The sequence below is a fragment of the Camelus ferus genome, chromosome 3 (assembly GCF_009834535.1).
Source record: "Camelus ferus isolate YT-003-E chromosome 3, BCGSAC_Cfer_1.0, whole genome shotgun sequence".
Lineage (NCBI taxonomy): Eukaryota > Metazoa > Chordata > Mammalia > Artiodactyla > Camelidae > Camelus > Camelus ferus.
In genome coordinates, this window is record NC_045698.1 from 50,659,156 (window position 1) to 50,671,516 (window position 12,361).

At 38.0% G+C, this 12,361-nt stretch overlaps 2 protein-coding genes across 2 annotated transcripts in view; one reads left to right on the forward strand and one right to left on the reverse strand.

Annotated features, from left to right (window-relative positions):
• Window positions 1–12,361, forward strand: part of IQGAP2 (IQ motif containing GTPase activating protein 2) — a 264,022-nt gene that overhangs the window by 151,914 nt on the left and 99,747 nt on the right. The window contains exons 6-9 of the mRNA XM_006186715.3: window positions 5,117–5,184; window positions 5,803–5,916; window positions 6,575–6,753; window positions 8,854–8,941. Coding sequence (XP_006186777.2) covers window positions 5,117–5,184; window positions 5,803–5,916; window positions 6,575–6,753; window positions 8,854–8,941 — 449 coding nt within the window. The remainder of the gene's footprint in view (window positions 1–5,116; window positions 5,185–5,802; window positions 5,917–6,574; window positions 6,754–8,853; window positions 8,942–12,361) is intronic.
• F2RL2 (coagulation factor II thrombin receptor like 2) overlaps window positions 9,289–12,361 on the reverse strand; it is a 34,654-nt gene continuing 31,581 nt past the window's right edge. Inside the window, exon 4 of the mRNA XM_006186714.3 lies at window positions 9,289–9,541. Coding sequence (XP_006186776.2) covers window positions 9,525–9,541 — 17 coding nt within the window. The 3' untranslated portion in view covers window positions 9,289–9,524. The remainder of the gene's footprint in view (window positions 9,542–12,361) is intronic.

Genomic DNA, 12,361 nt, shown 5'->3' on the forward strand with positions numbered 1-12,361 from the left:
TGAATTTAAATACTTGGGAAGGAGTGGGCTGCTCTTGCTGATTCTTTTCAGCATGGGAATACTGGATAAATACAGTTTCCTAGTAAACGTTTGCACCTTTGTATAATCTGCTTGGAAGTATCTCCCACACAGAGATTTGGTATGTAGCTCCCATGCTATGAAAAGTCATCTTTTCAAAGCTAATGGTTTAAACTTCTACGTCAGAGATCAAGTCAATGTTGAAAATTGAAGCCAAATAAAAAATAAACATTAGTGTTAAAAAAGAAAACATTTTTGGTGAAAGGATGTTAATGCAAATGAGATTTATAACTGATCGTGACGAGTTTAGGAAAATCTCTGATTTAAGATAAATCTAAATTTGAAGATCATTCTATCCAAAAAGTAACTAACTTCTCAGCACCACCTTGTGGTAACTTTTAGTTAAGCCAGGATGTTTGCTCATTGTGAGGTTTGTGTTAGAATTACAGCGTACAGTGGAAAAGTAAAAAGTATAATCAGAAATAGTCGTCCAATTTCTTTAGTTCCATAGGGAGAAATTAACACTTTTGTTTAGTGTGATTATTTTGGTTCATATTACCAACAAACCTATGTTTTGCGGAAGCCTCCATTACCTTTATTTTAGGGGCAGGGTAGTAGAGAAAACTATTTCTGTATAGTCGGTAGTCCATAAATAGTATTAAATGAATGACCTGATAAAGAAAGGAGATACAATGAAAACAGTTGCTTCAAGATCTTTGAGCACAGTTGTCTTACTCTCATTACAAAACTTACATGACATTGCTAACATAATAGGTTTTTTAAAATTATCTGCAATAAGAAAGAATGCCATCCATTAACCAGAAATTTAAGTAACTCGGGACAGAAAGCAAACAGAGAGGACTGGATTGACTGAGAAACAAGGCAGAAGAAGACCACAGCCCAGAAACCACTGAGGGACTCAGCGGAGCTCAGGGAGACTGTGGGGCTTGCTCCAAGCAGAGACGGGAAAGGAGAGCCCCGAAGCCAGCATGATGGGGCTTAGACCCGCTAAGCCTTCTGATCCTTGTCTAAAGTAGCAGGTGTAGACACTGATGGCAGGGTGGCATTCCAGTATCCCAGGTAGCTGATGACTGCAGGAAGGCCCAGGGAGCCCCATCTAAGAAAACAAGACACCAGGTACTTTCCGGGCATCAGCCCCATTGTTCCCCCACCAGGCTGGCTCCTGTCATGGGGACCTGTGGTCGACCGTGACAAACAGCAAGTCTCAGACCTCGAGGTGAGCCCCAAATCAGGAAATGCCAGACATTTAAGGGAAACCAACACTATGAAAGAGGAATTAGATTCAACAAACAGAACCAACACCCAAGGAACAAGTGAAAATAATAAAATAAATAAAATAAATAATAATAATAAATAGTATAAATAAATAATAAAATATGTGCACTCATTCAGTGTATTTAGCAGGTGTTCTTATACATAACAAAACCAAAGATAAAATTTAAAAAGAGGAAAATGGAATATAGAGTATAATACAAAAGAAACTAATAAAATTTAGTTATCTAAATTTTGGGTGTATAATATGAAAATAAAAGAATGTATCTAAAATTCTAGGTTATCTCATCATTATATAGGTGGGGAAGTAGAAGTGGAAATATATTAAGGATAATAGATATTCATTAGCTTAGGCTTTGATGCAAGAATGTAAGTTTAAAGTCTGTTAAAACTTTAGCAGAATATTGGTTTAAGTACTACACATGATAAATACAACAGATTAAATATTGAAATAATTATAGAAAATTTGTTAGAAGACATTTTTATGGGTATTTCCTACTTAAATTTTACTGTCACGTTTTCAAAGTTTCTCCCACTGAATTATTTTGTAGGGTTTTTTTTAGTTTTTTTTTTTTTTGTCAACTAGTTCAGGTGTATTTTTTATTTAGTTGTAAAAGGGAAGAGGAAAATATGCATCAGGTACCGTGAAAGAACTGAAGTGATAACAGTGGTACTTTTTTAAACATTTATGGATCTCTTTTCATTTCTTCAAGTATGGCTTGATTTTATTTTCCTAGGTTCTTTTGTAGCGTTACCATACCAAGTTGTTTAATTCTATTGAATTTTGTTGTCCCTGTTAATAGAAAGTAGCAAGTGAGTAGGCTGATGTTTTATTTTGTTCCACATGATATAAGCTCCCTTTTAACTGAAATATTTTTCCCATGTAATGGTACGAGAAGTGGTTCATAAAATATCATGGTTTTGGAAATGTCATCATACTAGTTTTAATTATAATGACACTTGTTTGCCATGAACCTTTGGTAGTAAAGTCTTCAGGAGCTGTATAAATAGTTTTATATCCCTGATAATCTCTAAAGACCTAGAATTTAAACTAAGGAATGTAGCCTGTCTTTCTAGCTTTGAATTACGAATATATAATGTCTGTTTTACATTGAACAACATTCAGAGTCTAGTATGTTTTTCCCTTGGGAATAAGATAAGCATATCATATTAGAATTCAGTAGTAAAATTAAAATTACCATATCATTAAAATGTCATTTGGTCTTTGTCCTTTGGTTGTGGTTTAAAGGGAATAGAAGGGGAAACCAGAGAAAGATAAATCTCCCCAAAAAACGATCTTTAAAATTCAAAAATTCATTAGTATGCATTTTCTGGAAGAAATGGAAATGGCCAATTTGTGTGAAAAATGTTTACCCTCACGTGAATAAGAGGAAATGCAGACTTAAATAACGTGTTTTGGCTATCGATTGGTAAGGTTTTCATTGCTAGAATCCTGTGCTGTTAGGGGGACAAAGAAAATGGCATTTTCCTGCGTTGGTGATAGAGTGGGGCCATGCCCATCACCTGGTTCTTAGGTTGGATTAAGCATTCAGACTCTGACGACTGCCTGCCATATGCCATGTTGGGTAGTGCTTGCTCAGAAGGCGAGAACCATCCAGGACCTACAGCCTGCCAGCAAGACAGCATCAAGTGTTTGCTCTTCAGTGGGTGGCTTTACGACACACCATGTAGTTGTCCACAAGGCCATTAAGAAGCTGTTCTCTTTGGCACTCCAGGTGATAACTTCAGTGCTAAGGAGTGAGACTCATATCGGTAGTTGCAGAAGGCTCCCTGGCTTAGAACTTCAGCCCCCAGAAGCCAGTATCTATTGTAACAGCTCCATAGCGTGGCTTCCCAGTTTCCTGCAAGAAGTGTGCCAGTTATAAGAGTCATTAAACTCAAGAACATGTGATAGATATAATGCTTCTTAGGTATTTATAATTCCTTCCAGTCAAGATGCAATTTATCAATCAGGGGTTATTCTTCTCCTAAGCAATGATGCTTCATAATATGGTTGTCTGTGTATTTTTATTGGGTTCCTGGGGGAACAGAGCTAGGAAGTTAACTAAAGATCACATTCTTTTGCAGAAGGGGAAGGGGTTTTGTTAACCCTTCAGTCACAGAGAGTAAATGAGTATAATCTATTTTTAAGAAGACAATTGGATAAAATATACTGAAAGCTTTATGTGTATGCCCTTTCAGTTTTGAGTTTTGTTTTTAGTGATTTATGTGACAAATAAGATATATGTACAAAGATATATCTCTATATGTAGGCTCACTGCAACATCATATATTACAGTGTATAATTAGTGACCATCCAAATGCTCAACCATTGGCTAAGTTAATACAGTGCATTCATTTTATAGAATGGTGTGTGAGTTTATGGAATAGGTATTTCCAGAAACATTAAAAGGATTTATATCAAAATGTTTAGTGTTTAACTCTGGGTGGTGATTTTCTGTGTTTTTTTTTAAACCATTGATAACTAATTTTTTTTAATTTATTTACTTACTTTTGGGGGGGGAGGGAGGGAGGTAATTAGGTTTATCTCTTTATTTACTTTTAGAGGAGGTACTGGGGATTGAACCCAGGACCTTGTTCATGCTAAGCATGCACTCTGCCACTTGAGCTGAACCCTCTCCTTCCTCACTGATTTTTAACTTTGATCATCTATTGCTTTTCTAAATGATTTTTTAATAGAGTTTTACAGAAATGATCCCCAAAAATCCAATTTTAATACATGCTGCTTACATTGATTAATCACACATTTTAGGAGTTTGTTTTAATACCATTGAGGAGGCTTGATCTTGAACTCCTTTAATGAAATTTTGTATTTTATAAACCCGTGAGATTCATCTTACATCATTATCTCAGGTGACAATCTTGAAATATTTTAAGCCATCAAAATCATTCTCAGTTCATTTTCCCATATATGTTATGTGTAATTTCTGAGTTCTAATTAAAATCTCATAAATTATAAATCTATCAAAACTGATACTAAGTAAATACAGAATTTTTCAGTTGTGCTGTAGAATTAGTCTTGGGACCTTGAAGCTAAGGTAAATATGGAACAGAAACTATGACTCAATGACAAAGTGAGAAATCACATACCATATATTTTCATCTTCTTTGGCTGAATTTAGGGGTCAGACTTCAGCTCCTTGGGTGAGGTTATGGGCAGGTTACTGGGGTACCATCATTACTTCCTAACAATTTTTAAATTAAATGTTTTAAATTTAAAAACATACACACTTTCCTCTGCATCTTCCACTTAGTAATAAGCCCACATCCTGGTCTGTCTTTAACATCATTCCATCCACTAATAGTCTTTTTACTCAATTTATTGGTTCAGAGTGTATAAAACCAATATTTCCTCAAGAGGTATATGGTACTTGGAGGCATATATAGGAATGAAAAGGAAAACATAATTTGAGCTAAAGTGTAAACAAAATAAAATCATGTAAGCAATATCCAAAGAAATGTTTATTGCATTTGTTACTTGCTATTTTGTGTTAATTGTGTCCCTTATTCTCCCTGCAATTTGATGGTTAGGTTAGTTGACCCAGTGGAAGCACTGTGTATTACAGAGGACCAGTCTTTGGGACATTGACTGGGATTCTAGTCCTGGTCTCACTAGGGACTGTGTTACCTCGGAACTCAGTTTCTTCATCTGTAAAATGAATGGATTGAATGAGATGATCTCTTGGGTGTTTCTCAACTGAAAAAGCCCTTAAGACTTATGTGAGTTCTAACACTAAGATTTATGATGATAAAATTTCTGATAATTTCATGTTTTCTCTTTCAGCTTATATCTGTTCAAACTAGGAATAGCACCCCAGATCCAGGATTTGTTGGGCAAAGTAGACTTTACAGGTACTATTCTTTATCTTGGTAATTTTTTACAATGTGGTTTTGAAGAAAATGTAGCAATAGTTTTTTTAATTCTCGTATTATTGATTCTCTTTTTTTCCTTTATATTGATCAAAGGACAAAACTTGTTATCTTGCTCGTACTCTACTGGGTTTCCTTTTTTCCATGTTTATGGAATGAGAAACTGAGTCTGGCTTCTTCCTAAGATTCTTGTTTAGAAATGACCTCATCTTTTTGTAAATTTTTTTATATTTTTTCATTGAAGTATAGTCAGTTTACAATGTTGTGTCCATTTCTGTTGTACAGCATAGTGTTTCAGTTATACATGAACATACATATATTCCTTTTCATATTCTTTTTCATTATAGGGTACTACAAAACACTGAATATAGTTTCCTGTGCTATACAGTAGAAACTTATCTATTTTATATATGGTAGTGTCTGTAAATCTTGAACTCCCAATTTATCCCTTCCAACCCCCTTCCCCACTGGTAACCGTAAATTTGTTTCCTGTGTCAACCCTGTCCTCTTGATGAAGACATTTCTTAACATGAATATACTTATTCCTGCCTCCATCTCTATGGCTTTCGGTGATTTTTGTTGTCGTTGCTCTTTTTTCAGAGGAGGAAATCAGTAATATGAGAAAGGAGCTCGAGAAATATGGAATACAGATGCCAGCTTTCAGCAAAATAGGTGGTATTCTGGCTAATGAACTGTCGGTGGATGAGGCTGCACGTAAGTCTACTTAAGATCCAAACGTGCCAATGGCATGACTTAGACCTCTTCTTTATTTTGGTGACAAGATTTTGGTTATAAGAAATAGAACACTTAGAAGATACTCTCAGCACCCTAGAAGTTTTTATTTTATGTATTGTAGATGGTTAATTTGAGCACATCAGAACATAACCAAGTAATTGACTTTGGACTCTAGACGTGCACTTGTGCAATGGGATTTAAGAGGTTCCAGAATTATCTTCATTCTCCAAAGCATTGCTCTGCTTTCTATGTCCGTAGATTTCAATGGCAACGTACAGTTTCCATGTTACAAGTTAAATTACAGGCATCTCTTAGAAGCAATGTGGTACCTTCAAAGTGTCCATGTCACCCTTCAAGCCCCCAGTGGTTGCCATAGTGCTTGTTCCATTTTAGACAGTGAGTGCAAGTTGAATAAATGAATAAGGATTACATGAAGATGCTGAGATGGGACCCAGGATGGACAGGCGGGTGGAGAGGTTGTCAGAGGGATGTTCTGTGATGTGTCTGAAGTCTCTTCGTTAGCATGCTTTTTGGGGCCCCAAGGAAGAAAGCAAAACCGCCTAAGTTACACAGGGTCAGTACACCTGTCCATGTTGTCTTTTGCCAATAAAATTCTTTTTTTCTCTGTGCTCTGCAGTACATGCTGCTGTTATAGCCATAAATGAAGCTATTGAAAAAGGAATAGCAGAGCAGACCATTATAACGCTAAGAAACCCAAATGCAATGTTAACGTTAGTGGATGACAACCTCGCGCAGGAGTATCAGAAGGAACTCTGGGAAGCCAAAAAGAGAAAAGAGGAAAATGCAAGGCTGAAGGTAATTTAATTCGATTCTGAGTGATAAATACAGGAATAAATTTGGTGATGCGTTGCCAGTTTGGAAAAGCTTTAATGTTACGAAGGGATATTTTTAAATCAACTGGCTGCGGTCTCTGTAGCCACAGGCAGTTGGTTTGGGTGGAATGAGAGACCACCAGGCACTCTGTAGGGAAATGAGGTTTCCTTTTATGATGACTATGACAGGTGGCGAGGATGTTGTAAATTTAACCTGGAAGGTGTAGAAGCAGCAGCTAAAGTTCTCTCGTTGGGCATCATCCGCCAGCAGACCTTGTATTAGCCAACTTACCTTCAGGTCTATTGGTGAAGGCTGATAATTGGGTATGGTGATGTTTAGAGAAGGTGTCTTGGAATCCCCTCTCCTCGTGCTTGTCCCGTAGTTTACCTTCGTATTTGAGGAGGTGGTTTCCCTCCTTGACAAGGCAAGCTGGTCCTGACCCTGACTTCATTTCCTGCTTTCCTGTCTTACTGAAAAGTTTGCAGTCAGAGATGCCACTTCCTCGCCAACCTGCCTCTCCTGAAACTCCTGCCCTGTCAGCTTCAGCCCCATTACCCAGAGTAACCACTTGATCTTAATCTTTTCTCAGTGGGTGGCTTCTGCCTGAATCGGACACACTTGCCCCTCCCTGCCCCGCCCACCTTCCACTGTCCGCCCCTCGCCTTACATGCTTCTCCTCGGCATCTCTCAATGTCTCTTCTTCCTCCCTCAAAAGATGGAGGTTCTCCCAAGTCTGACGTTGAATCACTCCTGTCTCTGTTCTTCCTCCATGGAGGTGGTGGTGAAGAAGTGAGCTGCCATCTTGGTCCCAGGCCCCACTAAAGCTCCTCCAGATGCCTTCGTCTCTGGGTTCCCCTGGCTTTGCCCCCCCCCGTCACATCAGAAGGGTGCTCATCTATCCCCGGCCCTGCTCACACATGTGCCCCATGCTGACTTCCCTTTGGAATGGCTCCCACGTTGTTTCGGAGTTCTCTTTACGTCCCCTCAGCCCTATCCATCACTGTGTTCTGTTGCCTTTCCTTGCCAGGCTTACCTCCATCACCCACCTTCTTATTTCACTACTCTTGCCTCAGCCCTACCCCTCCTGACCTGGTCTCAGGACTCCTGCAGCCCCTCCCCATGGATCTCCCTGCTTCCTGTCACTCTCCAAGCCAACGCTTCTCAGGACGACAGGTTGCAAAATTCATCTTTAGTTATAGATCGGATGTCACCCCCCCAGAAACCTCCCCCAATTCCCTGCTGCCTACCGAGTTAAGTACAGGTCCTTCAGTTGACTTTAAAAGCCGTCCAGGATACCCAGCCTACCTCCCCATCTTTTTAGCTAACCCTGGACACACACTCTGTGCTATAGCCCAACGTGCCAAGCTTTCCCGCCTTTGTGGCCAAACCCTTCTGTCTACAGCCTGCCTCTCCTCTCTGCCTTGAGCATTACTCCATTCCTCTAGGCCCTCCTCCATTGTTGTCTCTTTAGATTTTTCTTTCCAAGCAAGTATGTACTTTTCTAGAATATATTCTTTTCTACTGTGTCTATTTGTTATTTATGTTCTTGATTTTGTTAAACTGAATCAAACGAAATTGCCAATATTCAACTGTTTATTTTAAAGCTTCACATAGACTAGTTTTTTTAATCATTCTTTTTTATTAATTTTTTTTTTCATTTTTTGGGGTGAGAGGTAATTAGTTTTATTTATTTATTTTTTTATCAGAGATACTGGGGATTGAATCCAGGCCCTTGTGCATGCTAAGCATGTACTCTGCCACAGAGCTATACCCTCCCCCCTGCCAATATTCAACTGGTTTTGATCTTCAAAAAATGCCAGAATCAAGTGGTACAATCTAACGTTTTCCACATCAGACAGTTAGGCTTTTTTAGAGAGTCGCTGGGTCTGTTGTTCATCTTTGTAATCCTTGCTGGCATGTCTAGCCCTAGTGCCCCGCACAAAGCAGGCACTCTTAAAGCTTGTACTGAGTTCACATGAATATTAGTGGATGGTTTTTTATCACTCTTTAAGTTTTTGCTTTTGAATATTGAGCTTTGGAAAACACTGAACCTCAGGAATCAGTGAAGACTTTGTTTTGCAGAACAACTGTATTTCAGAAGAAGAAAGAGACGCATATGAAGAATTGCTGACACAAGCAGAAATCCAAGACAATGTCAATAAAGTCAACAGTAAGTAACAGACTGTACGAGGGAAACCATGCTTGTTGAAGGTGCAAGTTTTCCTTGTCTGAAACTCAGCAAAACTCTCAACTTGTATTCTTGTAAAACTGCCTTATGTGGTGAAAAATCCACCAAATGTCACTGTTGCTCTTAATTCTGGTGCATCATCTGAGTTCCCTCGGAGCTTTTCTGGTGATCTTGGCCCTAGTCCATGCAAAGTATCCCCAAGTGTCTTGAAGCTAGTTGACTGGACCTTCCTGTTTCATCACAGGTACAGCGTATGTCGTATTTGTCCTGACTGAGCCAATCTTGAAGGCTATTTAGTAAAGATAATGACTTAAAGATTGCTGTTCCTTGCCCGTGATGATGTGATGGCGTTCGACTGAAACCGTAAAAGCTATTATTGACAACTCTGCTTTTCATTACTTCCCAGTCATTAGTCAGCAATTTGTAAGAATTGTTTTCTTACAGCTTGTGTAACTTTGGTGCAAGTAAGTAAGACTTGACAGGCCTTTGAAATCACCTGGTGGCAGGTTTGAATCCCATATCCCTGAGACTCTATGGACTCACACAGGACAATGCTTCTTGGTACCTAGTTTAGTTGTGTGACTGTAAAGAACAGCAAGATCGGGTAATTAAAATAAGCATATGCAAGTTTAGGTACATTAATCTCTTTATTAATTATTTTTCTCTCTCTAATAAAATTTTATTTTTACTTGAGGCAGTAAGGAATTCTATTTGACATTTATATCCCCAGGTTAACCAAAATAACCATATATACCCAGAAAACCAATACATCAAAGACCCGTTAGCCTATTTAATAAAGCATGTAAATTGTCTGCCAGCCTTGAACTTGGAGTGCCCACTAATTTCAATAGTCCTAAACTCTGCCCTCAGTGCAACCACCTAGATGAGCTTTGCGAGTTCTTTATTGCTCTCACCACCTTCAAGGAAATGCACATCTATAGGTGTTGCCCACGAGTTTGCTCCTAAGTTGCTGGTAGAGACATAGTCTAAAGGTTTCAAACAGGAATCAGGGATGCCCAGAGAAAATTGATATAAATGTCTAGGAGTTAACAACTGAGTGGGCTTGAGAACTTACCTCCACATACAACTGCTGAGAGCTCTGGGGTAACTTTTTTTAAATTTAAAAAGATTTTTTTTAACTTTTTCATTTAAATAATTTACTGAGGTGAAATTCACAGTCTAGAAATTAACCATTTAAAAAAGAACAATTCAGTGGCATTCAGTGCATTCACAATGTTGTGCAAACACTGCTTTTATATAGTTCCAAAACATTTCCATCACCCAAAAGTAAACCTCTTACACATTAAGCACTTTCCCTCCACTGGCATGGGGTAAGTCTTTCTTTTTTTTAAGGGAACATTTTACAATTTTGAGATGGAAGTTCCTATTCTTTTGTTTTTGTTAAATTTTGAGCATGTTAGTGATGATGCATTGAAGCACAATTTCAGGTTTCTCTTTCTGCTCTATTTGAAAACTGAGAATTTCATTATGCTTGACGGAAGTGAATTACGGGAAGACGTTAATATTGCCCATAACACATCTGAGGTGCACGAACTTAGTGAGGAAATAGCTGCTGAGCTTTCTGCCATCCTTTATTTTTGAAATGTTTATAACCACTAAAATTGATTTCTTTTTCATGTTAAATAAAATGTCTTATATAAATGGTTTAATACTTTACTCGGTGACATAATTTCCTGATGGCAAATTGGCTATACTTTTTTTTTCCCCACTTTTAAACAAATGGCATGAGGTGATCTATACTAATACATAACCAGCTGAAATTCTGAAGGTCATTGCAATGTTTGATGGCTTTAAATACGTAGACTAGAATTATTCTGAAGTTTTTCATCTCTCCCAGTTGGAAAACTGATAGTCTGGTAGAACTAAAAGTAGTCTTGAGAACATTCTCTAAAGCATATTTGAGTGACATGACGAGACAACTGTATGCTTTAAAATGTCAGTATAACTACTTGACAAGTGTTCCCTCAACCATATAGCTTATTAAAATGTTAAAGTGTCTGCATTCATAGCAGCTATAGTAATGACAGTAGTGACAACTTTGGTGGTAATGTCACATCTGTTGTCAGAGGCTTCAGCTTTGTTTGAACTGCAGCCATTTAACTTTAGGGTTTGGTACATGCATTCCATTCATTACATATATGCTTGAGACTTTGTTAAATGCAGAGAGTGTAGAAGAGTGGTTAATTAAGAGTACTTTTAAAGGATATGATTTTCTGGTAATATTTTACCATCCTGTTGTCATATAACAGAGTTTTCAAAGGTGAAGCAAAATCCTTTTCAGAGTAATCGGAGACACAGCTGAAAGGCCTTGGATGACTTTAACAGAACAGCAGACATGACAAATGACCACTGACCTTGCCTTCTGGAATTCTTTCATTTATTGTACTAATTCTAAGAATAGAAAAAAGTTTTGGGGTCCTTTAGAATTAGTATAAGTTTTGTAGGCGTGGGCATGAAAAATTGCATTAGTTGTAAGTATTTCCTGCTATTGAATGATGTGTTTCAGTAGAAAGGTCATTGAGCGTAGCTCCTTGTGAATGTAGCAACAGTAGATTGTCACGTTAGAAAGGGTTAGAATAATCTTAGCTGTAGTCTAGTCATGTTTTAGGGAGCAGACTAATCCTCGAAAGGCTGTAGAAATGTGTGAGTCTGTATTATTTCTACTACCCTGAAGCCTTCATGGTAGGGAAAAATCCTGCTGGTTCTGTTCAGTTTGCTGCTGCTTAGTGGCAAAGTTCATCATTCATTCTTCCATTTGGTCAGCAGCTCTATTTCTGTTTTCTGGAAACTATGCTGCATCTACTGTTCTGAGCACCCTCAGTTTGGTCACTAAAGTTCAGGTCGTTGTAATCTGAACAATAAAACTGGTAGAGACGTCACAGCGCTTCTGGTTGGGTCAGATAATGTAAACCAAGGTATTTCTGTGATCAGGGCCCTTTTTTTTTTTTTTTTTTTTTAGCTTAAATGCTACAGTGCTCCCTCCTCCACATTCACAGTTTTGTTTTCTGCAGTTTCAGTTACTTATAGTCAACTGTGGTCTGAAAATATTAGATGGAAAATTCCAAAAATAAACAATTCATAACTTTTAAATTGCATGCCATTTTGAGTAGCATAATAAAATCTTGCACCATCACACCTGGAATATGGATCATCCTTTTGTCCAGTGTATCCTGCCTGTTAGTCACTTAGTAGCCATTTCAGTTATCATATCAGTCATCATGGTATTGCAATGCTTGTGTTCATCACCCTTACTTTATTTAATAATAGCCCCCAAAGCGCAAGAGTAGTGATGCTGGCAATCTGAATATGCCAAAGAGAAACTGTAAAGTGTTTTCTTTAAGTGAAAAGGTGAAAGTTCTTGACTTAATAAGGAAAGACACA